The 19,881-nt window shown below is 42.7% G+C and overlaps 1 protein-coding gene across 1 annotated transcript in view; it reads left to right on the forward strand.

Annotated features, from left to right (window-relative positions):
- The window catches only part of DICER1 (dicer 1, ribonuclease III), a gene marked incomplete in the record, with an annotated part of 1,877,097 nt that overhangs the window by 1,235,288 nt on the left and 621,928 nt on the right, over positions 1-19,881 (forward strand). The window contains 1 exon segment of the mRNA XM_044074618.1: positions 15,936-16,118. Within this exon segment, the coding sequence (XP_043930553.1) occupies positions 15,936-16,118 (183 nt within the window).

Below are 19,881 nucleotides of genomic sequence, written 5' to 3' on the forward strand. Positions count from 1 at the left end.
GGGGCGTCGGAACTGATCCCTCTGTTATTGGTTCCTTCGTCGGCTCCGATCCCTTCATTGGCTCCATCCTTGGAGGGGTCTGGGCGCCAAGACTCTCTCGTCGGCTCCGAGGGGGCGAGTGGCATCGGACCCTTGTCTGACCCTGTTCTCCCTCTTGGAGCCTCGGCACAGGTGAGTTCGGCCCAGACATCGGCCTCGGAGCCATCCCTCTCGGTGCCGGGAGGAGCTCTCATCTTCTCGGAGCTGGGTCCCTCTTCTCTGCCTGACAGGGGCGCCTTTGAGGTCATGAGGAGTGTGCTGGCCCCCATACCGGTGCCACGGTCGGCCTCGTCGGCCTTTCCCTCTATGGTGCCTGCTTCGGCCCCTGCCTACCCTCCCGAACCCAAGCGTGGAGAACCGACACTCCAGAACGCTCCATTGGGTGTTTCCTTCTCTTCCGAGGCCTCCCCTGATCCTGCAGGGGAGCCCCCTCGAAAGAGGACATGCAAGAGGAAGCATGTTGACTCCCCTGAGTCAGTCACATCCGACACCGACCTGGATGATTCGGAAGGGTCCCCAAGGTCCTCCTCTGAGGATATCTCCTTCTCTGACATCCTAGAGATCCTTAAACAGAGGGGAAACTGGTCCGCCCTCAACCCTTCCGAGGACGAGTCGGTGTACCTGGATGCATTCGGTTCTCGCCCTTCCACCTCCTGGGTGTCTCCGCCTTTCGACCCACTCATGGAGGTGGTGGCTCGGAAGGCGTGGACGGCTCCGGATTCTATGGAACCAACTCCCCGGAGACCTACAAAATTTATTACAGCCCCTGCAGACAAGCAGTTTCTCTCTAAGGGTGTCCCTGTTGATGCCATGGTGGTGGCAGTAGCCACTAAGAAGGAATTGGCTGACCCTTCAGTACCTGTCCGACCTAAGGAATCTAGGACTATGGACAGGTATGGCAAGCAGATGTTTTCTTCAGCGACCTTTGCCATGCGGTCGCTGAATTACTTGTGCCATTTCACCCGTCTTCAGAGAGACCTTCTTAAAGAACTGGGTGATACCTTACAGGACCCAACAGCAGTGGGGTTTCAGGATAAGATCAACTCCCAGCTGGGGACCCTGAACTCTATTGTCAACTCCTCCATGCGGCTCATTTCGTATGCAGCCGACAGAGCGAGTAGGGCCGCAGGCACGGGTGTTGCTCTAAGGAGACACGCTTGGATGCGGCTTTGCAACTTTGCTGACCCCTTCAAGGCGTCCTTCACTAACACTCCCTTTGACGGTTCTGCCATGTTTGGACCTCAAGTGAAGGATACATTGACCAGGTGTGAGCAGGATGGCAAGACTCTCTCTGCCATGGGAGTCCGTTTTTTTGCCCCTTCTAGACTGTACCCTAAGGGTCAAAAGGCGGAAAAATGTGGTTCCGCAAACCCCAGGGAGTACTGCCTGACGCATGTGGTGAGCTTCCCTCCAGTGGCAGAGGAGGGAACAATAACAGATGCCGCCCTAGGGGCAGAGGGGGTCCGCAGAATCAGGGTAGCCGAGAATATTTCTCTGACAAACCCTTCCAGCAACCCTGAGGAGCTGCCCGACTGTCCGTCTTCGGAGGCAGTCGGGGGAAGACTTCACTGTACCCAGAAGCCTGGCATTCCCTTACACAAGACAGATGGGTATGGTCCATCATATCCGAGGGTTACAAAATCCCCTTTATCCATACCCCACAACAACCAAAGGGGCCCCTTCCAGACGTTCCACCCAGTCTGAGAAATCAAGCAGCGTCAGAAATTTCAAAGCTGCTATTAAAAAGAGCCATTGAGCCAGTCCCAGCAGACCAACAAGGATCCGGAATCTACTCCAAATTCTTTTTGGTACCAAAAAAGACAGGGGACTGGAGACCTATTTTGGATCTCAGCAGGCTGAACAAGTCTGTTCAAAGAACGAAATTCCGGATGGTCACGCTACAGTCCATTCTATCCTTTCTGGGTCAGGACAATTGGATGTGCTCTATAGATCTTCAGGATGCGTACTATCATATCAAAATGAACAGGCACTCCAGAAGGTTTCTCCGCTTCCGGCTGGGAGCCAGTCACTACCAATTCAGAGCCCTGCCCTTTGGCCTCACCACAGCCCCCAGGGTGTTTCCGAAATGCATGGCAGTGGTTGCGGCTCACCTGAGACTACGAGGACTCCAGGTGTTTCCATATTTAGATGACTGGCTCCTTACTGCCACTACCAGGCACCAGCTACTTCAAGCCAGGGATTATGCTCTACAAATGTGCAAAGCACTAGGCATCTCTATAAACTTCGAAAAGTCTGCCTTGTTGCCTTGTCAGCATATTACCTTTATAGGCGCCGTGTTGGACACGGTAGAGTTGTCAGCAAAACTACCTATTCAAAGAGTTTCAGACATTCTCAGCCATGTTCAAATCCTACTACAGGAGGACAGGGTCCAGGGCAGACTTGTACTAAAAACACTTGGTCTGATGGCAGCAACTATCACCTTGCTTCCCCTAGCTCGCTTTCATATGTGGATACTGCATTGGATGCTTTTTTCCCAATGGTCCTTTCAGCAGCTTCCCATGTCACACAGCATTCTCATCACTCTATCATGCAAAAGACATCTCTGTTGGTGGATGGTCTCGCCTCAGGTGCTCCAAGGCAGACCTGTTGTTCTCCCCCCTCCGGTTGCCACCTTGACAACGGATGCCTCCCTGATCGGGTTGGGGGGGGGGCTTTTTCAGGGCAGGACAGTCCAGGGCACATGGCAACCCTTCGAGCGCCACTTGCACATAAATGTCTTGGAAATGAGAGCGGTACTTTTGGCGTTGCAGGCCCTTCAGAACTTTCTACCCAACGGGACGATTGCAATTCAGGCAGACAACATGTCTGTAGTGTGGTACATCAACAAGCAAGGCAGAACCAGTTCCTACCCCCTATGTCGGGAAGCGCTCAGACTTTGGCAGTGGGCGATCTCTTCTCAAAGGTTTCTGGTAGCAACGCATATCCCCAGGAAGTCCAACGTCATAGCGGACAGGCTGAGCAGAGCCATTCTCATGCCCTACGAGTGGTCTCTCAACCAGCTGGTAGTGGAACAGATATTCAGAAGGTGGGGTCAGCCTTGCTGCGCCCTTTTCACAACCCCTCAAAACAGCAAGTGTCAGGACTTCTTCACCCTCTTTCCTCTTCTGGGTCTCCCTCCCAGAGACGCTCTAGTCCACGATTGGCCCCGGGGTCTTCTGTATGCTTTCCCCCCTTTTCCCTTAATTCCTCAGTTAGTCCAGAAAGCAACTACTTTGAGATCCAGGATGATCCTCATTGCCCCTTACTGGCCCCGGCAAGTTTGGTTTCCGTTCCTGCAACGTCATCTACTGGAGCAGCGGGTGGCCTGCACCAATCCCTCCCATCTCTCAACCTCACAGCTTGGTTGCTCCACTTCCAACCCTAGCCAGGCTTCCCTTAATTTCTCAGTCAGTACGTGATATTATCCTTGCCTCTCACAAGTCTAACACCAGAAGGACGTATGCTAGTAAATGGAAACGTTTCTCTATTTGGGCAAAGAAAAATCAAGTTGACCCTTTCACAACTCCTGTCCAAACGGTTCTAGAGTTTTTGGCGGAACTTTTCCAAATGGGCTCTTCCTCAGCCACTATCTGGGTCCAGTTGGCGGCTATTGCAAATTTCCACGTTGGCTTGTCAGAGACCAGTATCATGTCCCACAAGCTTTGCAAAGCCTTTCTGAAAGGAACCCTTTTACTTAGGCCCCCGGTTAAAGACCCTCCTCCACCGTGGGATCTAAATTTGGTACCGTCTTCTTTAATTCTTCCTCCTTTTGAGCCAGCTGCTTCCTGCTCGTTAAAACTGCTTTCATGGAAAACACTTTTCTTGGTAGCTATTACCTCAGCGAGGAGGGTTTCGGAACTACAAGCACTATCTGTGTGCCCCCCTTATCTTGTTTTTCACAAAGATAGAGTGTCTCTTAGGACTAATCCATTCTTTTTACCTAAGGTACTCTCTGAAAAAAATCTTAACCAGACCATTGATCTCCCAGTTTTCTTCCCAAATTATACTGATAGAGCTGAGAGAAGATTACATTGTTTGGATGTTCACCGTCAACTACGTTTCTATCTGTATAGAACTAAACAGATGAGAAAGTCAGAACAGCTCTTCCTGTCTTACGCAGAAGGGAAGCAAGGCCTTCCAGTTTCTAAAGTAACTTTGTCCAGATGGTTGACTTCTCTTATCACGTTAATCTAGCAATTGAGACATGAGGAACTCCCTACCAAGCCTAGAGCTCACTCAACTAGAGCATTAGCTTCTTCAGTTGATTTTCAGGCAAGGTTGCCTATGGATTCCATTTGTGCAGCGGCCACATGGGCCTCTCCTCATACCTTCATTTCTCATTACAAACTGGACATTGCCTCCAGAAGTCGGGCTGATTTTGGTTCTACTGTACTCAAGAGTCTGTTCCATTGAGCCACCCACGACTAAGGTGCTAGGGACGCTGTCCCATCCAGCAAGAATGAAAGCGAGATTGACAACTTAACATTGAGAAGTTATGTATTACCATAACATTCCATGTTAGTTGTCTTCTTCTCGCCTTCTTTGTTGCGTCCCACCCTCCATTCCCCTAGCCTGGAAGACCTAGAGTACCCTTGTGAGATAAATTTCTTTTGGTCACCAGATTTTTCTCCTCAGCTAGCCTTCTTGCTCCCCTTTTGGTAGCCATGGCAGGAGATATATGTTGATCAGGTTATATTTTCATAATTTTGGATTTATTCTTTCTTGTGGTAGGACATGTATGTCCATAGTGTTAGCTATCAAACGAGATCTGGGTATATGACGCCTAGCATTATGGGACATAGTTTAGCCTCGAGCCGGTAAAAATAGCTCTCAAGCTTTAGTAAAGGCCGAGTCAGAGCCGAGGTTCGGCTCCAAACCCATCCAGCAAGAAAGAAGGCAAGAAGAAGACAACTAACATGGAACGTTATGGTAAGTACATAACTTCTCATTCATAGACAACTTCGATTTTATTTGGACAGAACAAAAGACGTTAGGAAATCAGATCAGCTCTTTGTGTCTTTTTCTCAGGCCAGGAAAGGTAAACCAGTTGCTAAAACAACCCTGTCTAAGTGGCTGTCGGATTTTATCACCTACACACATTCTTGTCATCACATGCCCTTGTCTAGTAAGGTAAAGGCTCATTCAACCAGAGCAGTTTCTACCTCTTTAGCCTTTCAAGCCAAATTACCTTTGGACAACATCTGTGTAGCAGCCACGGTCTAAACCTCACACTTTTATAACTCATTACAAAGTGGATAAGGCCTCCAGGGACAGGGCTTCATTGGTTCTACGGTTCTGAAGAGTGTATTTCCTTGAGCCACCCATGATCAGGGTGCTAGGGACGATATCCATCAGTGAAGAATGAATGGCGAGATTGAACAACTTCACATAAAGAAGTTTTGTACTCACCATAACGTTCCATGTGAGTTGTTCCATCTCGCCTTCATTCTCACGTCCCTCCCTCCTTCCCCCCTCCTGGCTGGCAGTTGACCTGGAGGCTATCTTCATCCTGGTTTTTCAATGTGTCTTCATTCCTAGGCAGAATAATTATTGTACTTCTATATAGTACACAGCAAGCAAGAACTGAGGTAATTTCAGCAGTGCATTATGGGATAAGGGGGTTGGGTCTCGAGCTACTGGAAAACTTTGAGCTTGCTAGTCGTCCGTGTCAGAGCCGAGGATCGGCTCCGAACTCATCAGTGAAGAATGAAGGTGAGATGGAACAACTCACATGGAACGTTACGGTGAGTACGTAACTTTTTTCATGGAGTATCCAAAATATTTTTTTAATTCCAAAGGTTTCCTTAAATTGGGTTTCTGAGTTCTCAGAGGATGTTATATTTATTGTAGTTGTTTCCAGCTAGAGGTGTATATGGATGAAATCCAGTGTAGTAATATGTTAATAATAACAGATTTGGAATATAATTATATGTTGGGAAAGCCAATCAATTACTGTCCCAGGCTCTAACATGCCATTTATAGGCTATTCATGGTTTCTTTGGGAACCATAGAAAAGTTAGTAGTAGGGAATCGTATTTGTTTAAAGAATTTCTTAGGAGGTAAAATCATTTTTATTAATGTAAGTCTGTCTTCCATGGTGAAAAACATTTTGATGTTCTTCGTGTTTCACTGTTAGTCATCACAATTGGTTATCCTGCTGGCAGGCAGCCCTGAGTCGGCCTGAATTCCAAAGTCTTGGTCCGGCGTCGGTTGCTGTCGCCTCTTCCCTAACGTCAGTGCGCCAGGGGTATAAAAGATGCAGCCGACACCATTTTCTTCAGTCTTCCTTGCCGCGCGGTGCCCGAAGCAAAAGCAGTTCACAAGTGCCAGTCGGCCGACTTCTGAGATTTTCGTGTTCGAATTTCAGATCCAAAGTCTTCATTTAAACTTAAGTACCCCATTGGGGAAACTTTTTTGTTGCTCCAGACCGATGTCAGAAAAAGTTAATAATTGTATTTCTTGTGGGAAGCAAATACCTCATAAGGATTTTCATTCTTACTGTATTCCTTGCCTAGGCCCTGACCACGACGTTGCTAGTTGTCTGTTTTGTGCTAGATTTAACCAATGCAATCTTATGCATCGGTACGATTTTGATTTTCACTATTTTGGCAGAAGATTTAATTATACGATGTCGTCGGATAGCCATCTGACTACCGGAATTCACAAGAAATGCAGAAAAAAAGATAAAGACAGGCATCCAAGGTCCAAAACAGACGAGGTTTCTCCTAAGCCAGTCACCGGTTTGTCGGTTCTCAGTGAGGCGCTTTCACAGCCCCTGACAACCGCCTTTCCAGAACCGCAGGCCGATACTGACTCCCACGAGGAGACGACCAGGCCTCTGGAAACTCAAGGTACTGGACCTTTGGACACTATTCCCTCAGGTGGGTCCGGAGCCGCTGAGCAGGCACCGGCTTCTGAGGGTGTTTTCAGGCCTACTCAATTATATGTTAAAACGACTACAGCTTCAAAGGCAAAGACTAAAGCACCTTTAAATACAAAAAAACAAGTACAACAGCCACATGGCCAGGCCTCCATGCCCAAAAAACAGATGCTTAAGATGGCCGAAGATTTGATTACTTTAATCAGGGGTTCCCATCCCCCTCTTGATAAGCGGCCTAGGCAAGAGACAGAATATGTATCTTCTGATCAGGTTTCCGTTTTGTTCTGATTCCTCCTCTGATCAGGAATACTCTCTCCCTCCCTATGAGGATTCTGATGCTGAAGAATCTATCTCTTCAGCCTTTCCTCTTGAGTATTACTCTTTTAGGGAATCTTTGCATACCATGTGGGAGCATTTCCACTGGGAAAGCCAAGATTACTCAGAATCTAAGAAAAGGCTCAGAGACTTCCTTTTACTTCCACAACACAGGCCCCTAGCTATTCCACCTGTGTTAGACATTATAGATGATGTTTTCTCAGAGTCCAGTCTGACCCCTGATTCCTTATCTCCAGCTCATGTTAAGCCGGATAGATATTACAGGGTTCCGGACTCCCATAAATTCCTTTTCAAAAACCCTGCTGCTGACCCAGAAACTATCTCTCAGGGTCCCAAAAGGGTCAAGGCTTCCCCTGCAAAAAATCCTACCCCCTCCAACAAGGATTCTAGAGCTCTAGACAGATGGGGAAAAAAGATTTATACTTCTGCTACCTTGGCTATAAGGGCTTTAAATTGTCAGTTTCATTTGCTCAAATATCAGCGATATCTTATGTCACTGCTTAAACAGAAAATGTTGATGAATTCTGAATGTGCAGAAAACAAAGAAATTTAGGATTTATTACATGCAGCTGAACAGGTTGGAAAGCATACTTTGCAGTGTGGTTTTGATTCTCTGGAGGTCTCCTGCAGGGCCGCTGTTACAGGTTCTGTCATTAGGAGGCAGGGCCGCTGTTACAGGTTCTGTCATCAGGAGGCATGCTTGGTTAAAAGAACAAAATCTACCTGATCATGTTAAAGCAAAATTATTAGATGCTCCTTTACAGCATGATACTTTGTTTGGTCTTAAGGCAGAAGAGGTGTTAAAGAAAATGGAGGATAAAGTAAAATCTATGCAAACAGTGAAGGATTTCTTACAGATTCAGCTTCCAAGATTTAGCAGGCACTGGCCTTCAAAGAATTGGTCCTTTCCAATGTCAGACAGACCACAAAGGGGCAGATATAGATGCCCTAGAGGGAGATCCCAGCCCCAAGGCTCATACAGGCCTAAGCAATGGGGTGCTTCAACTCCCAAAAGTGGAGAAGACAAATTACAACCATACAGGAAACAGCCCCACTGACTTTCCCCTGCCAGCACCAAGCACTCATCTTCAAGCAGCACCCTTAGGGGGAAAACTAGCACTTTTTTGTCAAAATTGGAACATAATAACCCAGGACAAATTGGTTTTAGACATATCATGAGGTTACAAGTTTCACTTCCATACCCTGCCAAGGGCAAACGGTTGGCCAGATCTGCCAAAAAATCAATGGGCAGAGGCACAAAGACAAGTCTCATCCCTCATGGACATGAGGGACATTCAACAAGTACCAGAACAAGAGCATGGACAAGGATTTTATTCAAGGCTGTTCCTGGTTCCCCGAAAGGACAAAACCTGGAAACCGATATTGGACCTTTCTATTCTAAACACTTATCTGGATATACCAAAATTCAAAATGTTGACTCTACAGCAGCTTTTACCCATGCTGGGCAAGAAGGCTAGGCTTGTGACCTTAGACCTAAAGGAGGTACCTGCATGTCCCAGTCAGACCCAACATGCAGAAAATACCTCGGGTTCAAAGCTGGCTCAAGTCACTACCAATTCTCTGCACTGCCCTTTGGCTTATCTACTGCACCCAGGATCTTCACAAAGTGCCTGGCACCCGTAATGGCATTCTGCAGACAAAGAGGAATACAAGTATACCTTACTTGGACGATTGCCTCATTCAAACAGAAAACAAAGGCCTTCTACTACAGCATCTGGTGTTTGTAAAGAGATTATTAACATGCCTAGGGTACACAGTCAACGAAAAGAAATCAAAACTAGTACCCTCTCAAGAGATAATATTCCTGGGCGCAAGCTTAAATACAACTGCCCAGATGGCCTATCTCACGCCAGACAAACAAAGGCAACTGACTACTTATTTCAAAATGTTGGCAACAAAGGCCCAGTTATCTGCAAGAAAAATTCTGCAGGCTTTGGGCTTCATGGCATCCTGCATCCTGCTCATTCCATATGCGAAACTGCATATGAGGAAATTTCAATGGTACCTAAAAAGTGTTTGGTTTCAACATCACCACAGCCTGGAAACAATAATTACACTCATTCCCTGCCTGCAACAGGAGTTTCGATGGTGGGCAAAGGCCTGTCACCAGAACAAGGGACAGCGATTCATTCTAACCCCTGCCAAACAAACATTAACAACAGATGCATCAGATTACACCTGGGGGGCCCACATGGTTGGAAGATGTATTCAAGGCACATGGGCAGCAAACCAAAGGCATCTACATATCAATTTAAAAGAGATGCTAGCTGTTCTGAATGCCCTGACTGCCTTCAAGGATCTGCTTCTTCCAGGACAACTATTGATAAAGATCGACAACACCACGGTTATGTGGTACATAAACAAGCAGGGAGGCACTCCCTCTTATCCCCTTTGCAGACTAGCCATGACTCTGTGGGACACAGCACATCTGCAGGCGCAATTCCTGCCAGGAAAGATAAACACTCTGGCAGACACACTAAGCAGAAACCTCATGGATCCCCACGAGTGGAAATTGGATCCACAAGTCTTCAGCATGATAACAAGGAAATGGGGATGCCCGGGCATAGATCTATTTGCATCTCCCCACAACTGCCAACTAAAGAGATTCTGCACAAGGATTTACCACAGACAAGCATGGAAAGTGGATGCCCTATCTTTCAGCTGGAAAAACTTATCAGTATATGCCTTTCCTCCACTGTCTCTCCTCCCCAAAGTACTCCTAAAGGTCAGACAAGAGAAGCCAAAGATGATACTGATTGCCCCAGACTGGCCCCGCCAGTTCTGGTACCCAACCCTTAGGAACCTGTCGCAATGCCCAGCCTGGAACTTACCTCAAGTACCACATCTACTGTCTCAGAAAAACAATCAGATCCTGCACAGTCAACTCAAGAACTTAAATCAGGCAGCATGGCGGATAATGTAGTCATACAAAACACTTCTCTCACAAAAGAGGTGATGGATGTCATCCTGGAGGCCAGGAGGCCTAGTAACAGAAAATCTTATGCTGGGAAATGGAAGAGATTTTGTGCTTGGAGCCAGGTACAAGGAATTGACACAAGAGTACCAAATATTCCTCATATTTTGCAACGCTTAACTGAGATGCTGGACAAAGGCCTATCCTTTTCGTCAATAAAAATTCATGCTTCTGCCATTTCAGCTCATTACAATACAGAGCCGCCAATCTTTTTTCATCCTTTATTAAGACAGTACCTCAGAGGAGTGAAAAACTTAAGGCCTCCAAGGAGATCACCAGTACCTGTATGGGACCTCTATGTCTTGGAAAAGCTCACCCTGCCTCCTTTTGAGCCAGCCACTACAGCTGATATAAAGTTTTTATCATGGAAAACAGCTCTGCTCCTAGCAATAACCTGTGCAAGACGAGTCACAGAGCTTCAGGCACTCATAGCTGTGGAACCTTTTATCATTTTTTACCCGGACAGGTTTTCTCCGAGGACAAACCTGACATTTATGCCTAAAGTAGTGTTGAGTGTGGCCCTTAACCAAACTATTCATCTGCCTACTTTATCCAAACCCACAGAATAAGGGGGAGAGAATTCTGCATTCTTTGGACATACACAGACAGCTACGTTTCTACCTGAACAGAACCAAAGCTTTCAGGAAGACAGAGCAATTACTAGTGGCATATGCAGCAGGACCACAAGGAAAGACCATCAAAAAGCAAACTATTTCAAGTGGCTAGGCCACTGCATCTGCTTCTGCTATTCACAACATGGCAAACCAGTACGTAAGGGCATTAGGCCACATTCAACTAGAGCAGCAGCCACTTCAGCAGCCTTCCTCAGGGGAGTACCAGCCAGAGACATTTTAGAGGCTGCTACCTGGAGTTCAGTGCACACCTTTACAAAGCACTATAATTTACTGCTCTACTCTAAATCCAGGGAAGGCTTTGCCACTGCAGTTCTGCAGGGCCTCATAGCCGCCCCTAATGCTATTTAGCTCCAGCCTCCCAACCATAGCTTTGGGATTCAACCCAATTGTGATGACTGCAACAGCGAAACATGAAGAACATAGTACCGTTGTGTACACTTACCATAAATGTATATGTGTATTCACTGTTTCAGTCTAGGTTAACCACCCACCATTCCCCATATCTTTCCTGGAACTTATCTGTACTTATCTAATCTATACAACCTATGTGGTGTATTTGCTTGTAGAGGAGGGCATTATTTATTTTGGTGCATGCATGCTTTATTGGCATATATTTTTAGCCTAGTTTTTTGGGGGCACCTGACATCTGGGGCAAGAAAAACTGAAGAAAATGGCGTTGACTGCATCTTTTATACCCCTGGCGCACTGATGTCAGGGAAGAGGTGGCAGCAACTGACGCCAGACCAAGACTTTGGAATTTAGGCCGACTTAGGGCTGCCTGCCAGCAGGATAACCCAATTGTGATGACTGCAACAGTGAATAACACTCGAGCATCTACATTTTTGGTAAGTGTGCGCAACTGTACTTTCCACTTTTTAGTCAAGTCACTGATTATAGCTACCAGTTTAGTGAAGTTAAATTTAAGTCTCATTCCACTTATTCTTAATACTTATTCCTAGATAATCTGTCATATTTTCCCAATTGAATGTATTGTATTTTTGCAAATTGTGCTTTATTTTCTTATTGATTAAAAGTGTTTTGCTTTTATTTTGATTAAAATTGAGCCCTGAGATTTTTCCAAATAGAGTTATGGCATTTGTGATGTGTTGTAAATAGCCTTCTTTGTCACTGGATGTTAGCAGAATATTGTCAGCAAAAAGCTGAACTTTTGGACAGTATCCCTCATTAACTTGAAATCCTTTGATATTTGGATTATTTCTAATAAATGAAGCAAAAGGTTCCACTGATAAAGCGAAAAATAATGGGGATAGAGGGCAACCTTGTCTAGTTCTCTTATGATTTTTTACTGGGGATAATAGACATGAACCAATCTTAACAAATGCTTTAGAATCACTATAAATGCTTAATATCAGTTTAGTAAAATCTGAAGTAAAGTTAAAATTTTCAAAGATTTTTTTGTAAGTATGACCAACTAAGGGAATCGAATGCCTTATCAATATCCAGACTAATAATAGTTAATTGTTTCTTGGTTTTGTTTGCAATGCCTATTGGATATAGTAGCTTAATAATATTGCTGTGCACTTTTCTGTGCAAGATAAAGCCAGTTTGGTCAAAGTGTATTAGATAGGGTAATAGATTATTTTGTCTTTTGGCCAGGATAGACATGAAAATGTTATAATCAATATTTAATGATAGGGGTCTATAGTATGCACATGGTGGGGGGGGGTCCTTACCTTGTTTCAGAATGGGGTAAATTATTGAGTATTTCCACGAGGGAGGGAAAATTAAGTCTTGTTTAACCATGGAGAATGTGTTTAATAATAACTTTATTGTGTGCTCTGGAAGAATTTTATATATTTCTGGGATTATCCCATCTAACCCCTGGGTCTTTATTATCCTTCAGATTTTTAACTTGTTCTTTCACTTCTGCTAAGGTTGTTTGTTTATTTAGGGTACTATTTTGTTGTTTTGATAGTTTAGTCTTGATGTTTTCTTGTAGAAATGTATCTATTACATCGTCTGAATCTAGTGGTGATTGCATGTCATTGATTGACCGATAATGATTTCTAAAGGCTTCTAGTATACCTCCTAAATCAGTTGTTCTTTTTACTGTGTTATTATTCTTGTGTTTAATTTCATTAATGTGATTTTGTTTACTAATTTGTTTGGCTCTGATAGCTAATTTATGTAAATGTCTGGGGTTTACTCAACAGGACTGTAGTTTAATCTTTTCTAAGCTTATAGCAACTTTATGATTCAATATTTCTAAATATTTGTGGTTTAGCTTAGAAATTTCAGTAAGTACTGCTTTATCATTTGATCTTAAATTTAGTTTCAACTTTTCTATTTTGGCTTGTAAATCAGAAAGTTCCTTGTCCCATTCCTTTCTCCTTTGAAAATGCCAAGCTTTAACTCCAGTAAAGATGTGAACTTTTAATGCGTCCCAGAGTATGATATCTGTTACTTCACCATTATTGTTGTTTTCCATAAATGCATTTATTTCTTTTAATAACCACTCCTTAAAAACTTTTAACTTAGTAACATAGGCTGGGATTCTTTGAAAAATTTTATCTTTTTTCACAGTCAAGCTGAACAAAAAGGTGGTGTGGTCAGAGAGTGGACATGACTGTATTGCAACATCACTTAATTTAGAGTAAAGAGTGTTGGACACAAAAATCTTATCAATATTAGTTTGTGTGCCAAATCGGAAATAATACTGAATGTATTGAAGTGAATTTTGAACTCTTAAATTATGTATGTCTGTAAAATTCATTAAGGCTATAAAACTGTTTACCTTTTTAGCTTGTGTCGTTAGTTTTAACCTTACTATTTTTAGAAGTGTCTTCATCTGATAAGCAATTGAAATTTCCCGCCAGAATAATTTCTCCCTTTGCATGTAAAGTAATGAGATCCAAGTATTTCTTCACATATTTAGTTCCTAGACCAGGAATCCAGTGCGAGTTTACTAGTGTGAAGCATTTCTTATTAACTTCTAGCACTACTAAGCTTAACATTCCGTCTTTATCTGAAAAGGTGTTTAAAATTTTAGGTAGTGTATAAGTATTGTTCCATAGTATGAGTACCTCTCCTTTTGGCTCTAAAGCAGGAATTCGTGAGAAGTGTAAAACCATTAAATGATAATTTTTGCAAATCCTTCTCCAGCAAGTGGGTTTCCTGCAAGACGATTATCTGAGCTCTGTGCATTTTAATGAATTTAATTAACCCAGCTCATTTGACATTATTTAAGCCATTAATATTTAATGATAAGCATTTATATATCATTTGTTAAAAGTTATGTTTAGAACATCAATAATACCTTCTAAGTATAATGACTTGAAGTAATTCATGAAGTTATGCATCATGGATAAGTCAAAAATCTTTAGAAACAAATTCTGAAACCATTAACTAAGAAAACATAAATACATGGAACCCAAAGTTTCAGGTTTAGTTAATAAATTAACTAAACCACCCTTTAACACCATCTCACACACCAAAAACATACATAAATAACTTCTGCTTTAATTTCCTTTATATGAGTGAAGTAGGGCAGACCATTCTTAATTTCCAAATGGTTAGATAACTTTGTTTTTGTTGTGACCACATTGGAAGAGCCTAGTAGAGGCTGGTTAAGGCCAAATCCACTAGAGTGTCAGCTACCACAGCTGCCATTTTCAAAACTGTGTCCTGTACAGAGCATTTGTGAAGAATCTGCTTTGGGTTATATTCTTATGTCTTCTAGGCATTATAACCTGGAGGTACAGTCTAGAAGAGGAGGCTTTTCCACTGCATTCTGTAGGGCATGTTTACGGTACTCTCCTAGGTCTGTGGTCAGGGTCTAGGGATAAGGTATGATGCTGCAGTAGTGAGCGTTGTAATAATGGATGTAGCACAGGCGTTTGATCGCGCACAGTTATTCAGTTAACAGATTACTGCTGCTGTATATGCATTCCTCTGACCAGCTTCCAACGACCACTCTTTCTTTATACAGTTACAGCGTTGGAAGTAGAGGCATTTACCTTCCTTCTGTGTAGTTTTCCCTTCTCTTCATGAGCACATTGGCACTGTGGTTTTACCAGGGTAATTTCTCCATCCTACATACCCCAGTTCTACAGGAAGTATAGGCAGACTGGTCTGTATTCCCAACAGAAAAGAACTGAAGGTAGTGCTGGCCATTTCTGGGGAAGGGACGTGCAGGAAGAATCTTTCCATGTGATTTAATGCTTGTTGATCTGCTTCAATGCCAGAGACCGCCATTTTTGGTTTAAAAGAGTACATTTTAGTGCCTGGCAAAGCAGGGCTTGTATGATGTGATTGTGGGATTCATTAGGACACTGAGTACTGTTTAATCAGAATGGTGATCTGTGAATTGTAGGATGAATACTGTTTAATCTGAACAGTGAGGAACGTATTGTAAGGGTGTGTAATGATTCAACCCATCGTTAACCACTGTGCCATTTTTAACAAGGAACACAGTTCAGTTGCATCCTTATATTAACATTTTTCAGTAGACATGTTCTTGATTTGAACATTTTTGTAAATATCTCTTGTAATGCTTACTTGTTTTGGGTGTTTTTGATGAGGGTTTAAGCTTTAGTGAAGCACTGATCAGATCCAGGTACTACAAGAAAATTGCAGCTTTTGTTATGAGTTGTAGTTGTGATTACTTCATATGTCCAACAGCCATTTTCGAAATGGGCAGATCATGTCTAGGGAAACAGTCTCTTACCTATTACTAAACTGAAAGCCTGTAAGTTTTGGTTTCCTTGTAAATGTACTGATAGCATGACTGTAACCAGAATGTTCCTAAAACTGACGTCTGAGTTTTTACATAATGTGGATTAGCGTCTGTCTAAAGCAAGCAGACTGTTACTAACCGTTTAGAAGTATAACCTCTCTAGCAGATAACCTTGTTCAAGTGGCTTGTGCTGGCTGTATATAAATGTGATTTACTTGTGTTTACGTCTGTAACACACTTTTATGCATTTATCAAAAGGTGTTGCACAAAAAGACAAATCACAGACTAGATGCTTCTAAATTATCCACATTGAAAATTAATTTACTTACTTTCCATACCTCTGATTGTGTTTAGGTATCGTAACTTTGATCAGCCTCACCGTTTCTACGTGGCTGATGTGTACACTGATCTAACGCCACTTAGCAAATTCCCTTCCCCAGAGTATGAAACATTTGCTGAGTATTATAAAACCAAGTACAACCTGGACCTGACTAACCTTAACCAGCCTTTGCTTGATGTAGATCACACGTCATCAAGGTAAGACTGCTTTCTAGTAAATGATTGGCATTTAATTATTGATTTATAACTAACGAAAGTGGTTTAGTCCCATTCTGGTACTGCATGTTTTTTTAATAGTAAACACAACCATAATCGACATAAGTAAATTCAACCAGTCAGCCACGGCAGTTGCTGTATAAATTCATGAATTTTATTCAAAGAAGAAAAATAAAGCCATAAAAGCAAAGCTAAAACGTAGATAAGCACTTTCATGCCTTTCTAAACAGGTGCTTCATCAGATCTAAAAACTGTTACAAATGACGCCATCTTTTAAATGCAGTTACCTCACCAAGTCACGTGATCCAAGAATTGCCCTTAAAGAGAGACAGTTCCATTAAGTCCCTTCTTATCATCTGCATGTAGTTCGAGAATCCACTTCGTGGATGTTTGAATCTGTAGAGGTTATTTTCCATGTCCCTAAAAAGTGACATGAAGTCAGCATATTCATTTCCTGTTGCTTCTGTAACATTGTCACAGTCAACCTCATTGCAGTCAATTGAAAGAAGTGGATTAACTCCAACTTGAAGTACATGTTCAAAGCAATTCTGTAATCCAGTGGTATTAGATTCACCCAGGTTTTAGTCCAATTCAGTAATTCATTTCTCTGCCATGTTCCGTTAAACAGTATATGAGAAGAAAGCAAAATGTAGAGAAAAACATTGTAAACTCAGATTGACTGGTTAAATATGAAAAGGTAAAACAGCAGTAAATCCAACCAGTCAGCCACAGCAGTTGCTGTATAAAATCATGGATTTTATTCAAAGAAAGAAAATGAAACCATAAAAGCAAGGTTAAAGCACAAGTAAGCGATTTCATGCCTTTCTAAACAGGTGCTTCATTAGATCTAAAAACTGTTACAAACAAAACCATCTTTTAAACCCTTCTACCATCTGTATGTAATTCTAGAATCCACTTTATCTCTTTACATTCTGTGAAATGCGAGTCCTACTATGTAGGTAAGACAGATCTTTCAAAGACAGAATTAGAGAACATTTAAATGACAGGAAGAATGATGTTCGTAATACAGTGTATAAGTATGTTCTGGAGAATGACACCAGTCATACTTTCAAGTTTTTAGTTTTGGGATTATTTACACCTAGCAATAGAAAAGGTGATCTAAGGAATATAAAATAGAATGTGAAGAGATGAAGTGGATTCTAGATTTACATGCAGATGGTATGAAGACACTTAATGGAACTGTCCCCTTAAGACCAATTCTTAAATCACGTGACTTGGTGAGGAAACTATGTATTTAAAAGATGGTTTATTTGTAATAGTTTTTACATCTGATGAGGTGCCTGTTTAGAAAGGCATGAAAGTGCTTGTCTGTGTTTTAGCCTTGTTTTTATGGTTTTATTTTCCTTCTTTGAATAAAATCCATGAATTTACAAAGCAACTGTAGTAGCTGTTTGGTTGGATTTACTTCTGTTTTTACCTTTACATATTTAACGAGTCTTAATCCAAGTTTACAGCATTTTTTCTCTATGGCCATTATAAACTTGAGAGAGTGTTGACACCATAGTCTGCCCTCCCACCCTAGCAGTCATTGTGCTTTGTTACTTCTGTAGGTGTGTAACTCTGCTAGTCATTGTGCTTTAATTCTATAGCTCTGTAACTCTGCCAGACATTGTGCTTTGTTAATTCTATAGCTCTGTTACTCTGCCAGACATTGTGCTTTGTTAATTCTATACCTCTGTAACTCTGCCAGACATTGTGCTTTGTTAATTGTATAGCTCTGTAACTCTGCCAGACATTGTGCTTTGTTAATTCTATAGCTCTGTAACTGCCAGACATTGTGCTTTGTTAATTCTATAGCTCTGTAACTCTGCCAGACATTGTGCTTTGTTAATTCTATAGCTCTGTAACTCTGCCAGACATTGTGCTTTGTTAATTCTATAGCTCTGTAACTCTGCCAGACATTGTGCTTTGTTAATTCTATAGCTCTGTAACTCTGCCAGACATTGTGCTTTGTTAATTCTGTAGCTCTGTAACTCTGCCAGACATTGTGCTTTGTTACTTCTGTAGGTGTGTAACTCTGCCAGACATTGTGCTTTGTTACTTCTATAGCTCTGTAACTCTGCCAGACATTGTGCTTTGTTAATTCTATAGCTCTGTAACTCTGCCAGACATTGTGCTTTGTTAATTCTATAGCTCTGTAACTCTGCCAGACATTGTGCTTTGTTAATTCTGTAGCTCTGTAACTCTGCCAGACATTGTGCTTTGTTACTTCTGTAGGTGTGTAACTCTGCCAGACATTGTGCTTTGTTACTTCTATAGCTCTGTAACTCTGCCAGACATTGTGCTTTGTTAATTCTATAGCTCTGTAACTCTGCCAGACATTGTGCTTTGTTAATTCTATAGCTCTGTAACTCTGCCAGACATTGTGCTTTGTTAATTCTATAGCTCTGTAACTCGTCAATCATTGCGCTTTACTGTACTGGAAAGCATGAGGAATGCTGTGCAGCATTTGTTAATTCTATAGCTCTGTAACTCGTCAATCATTGCGCTTTACTGTACTGGAAAGCATGAGGAATGCTGTGCAGCATGTGTTCAGAAACTGTTTCTTTTTATTTTTTATACACTCAGTTGGCCCCTTTATTCCATAGGAGTGGGTCTGGAATCACTAGGTAGGTGAGAGCTCTCCACCCCATTTGTTCCTGCCTGAGAATCAGTTCTTCTACTGTATAGAGCGAGTCATGTGGTAGGAAGCAAAATAGCATGCTGGTCCTGCATGGTGGCCTCCCATCTCCCCTGCGGCATCTCTTTTGAGGTTCACTGTGTTCTTCCCTCCAAGGGGAGGTTATATCTTTGCTCAATAAATTCCTGTTGGCTTACTGTACGACCTACCCATGGCAGGATGGGCTCACTGGGATTGAACTGCACAGCGTAGAAGACTTAGTGTTGCTGTGTGTGTGTGTGTGTGTGTGTGTGTGTGTGTGTGTGTGTGTGTGTGTGTGTGTGTGTGTGAGAGACACCCATTTGTCAAGCCAGAGCCATCATGCTCTTCTTAATATGGGCAAGCTGATAGTGGCCACTCGGTTGCCAGATTCTGCAGGTGCTGGAGTCAGTATTTGAACTCGCCTGCAGCTTAGTTGGGATGTTATCGCTGTACTCCATGGAGCTTACTGTTTTCATCTTTCTTTTTACAGCTAAAGCACATGTAAAGGATACTTAGCTACTTTCTCTTTACTATTCAAAAGTCATTACTTTTCTCTGTGTTTCAGGGCAGCTTCGACTTTTTTAAACATGGATGACATTACAGAAGACTTGCAGCAGCAAATCTTAAAACAATCGCACTTCAGAACACTTAATGCCCTCTCATTAAAGCAGTCGCACTTCAGAACACTTGATGCCCTCTCATTAAAGCAGTCGCACTTCAGAACACTTGATACCCTCTCATTAAAGCAGTCGCACTTCAGAACACTTGATGCCCTCTCATTAAAGCAGTCGCACTTCAGAACACTTGATGCCCTCTCATTAAAGCAGTCGCACTTCAGAACACTTGATACCCTCTCATTAAAGCAGTCGCACTACAGAACACTTGATGCCCTCTCATTAAAGCAGTCGCACTTCAGAACACTTGATACCCTCTCATTAAAGCAGTCGCACTTCAGAACACTTGATACCCTCTCATTAAAACAGTCGCATTTCAGAACACTTGATACCCTCTCATTAAAACAGTCGCATTTCAGAACACTTGATGCCCTCTCATTAAAGCAGTCGCACTTCAGAACACTTGATA

Source organism: Protopterus annectens, chromosome 6.part0 (genome assembly GCF_019279795.1).
Source record: "Protopterus annectens isolate FY-2018-M chromosome 6.part0, PAN1.0, whole genome shotgun sequence".
NCBI lineage: Eukaryota > Metazoa > Chordata > Ceratodontiformes > Protopteridae > Protopterus > Protopterus annectens.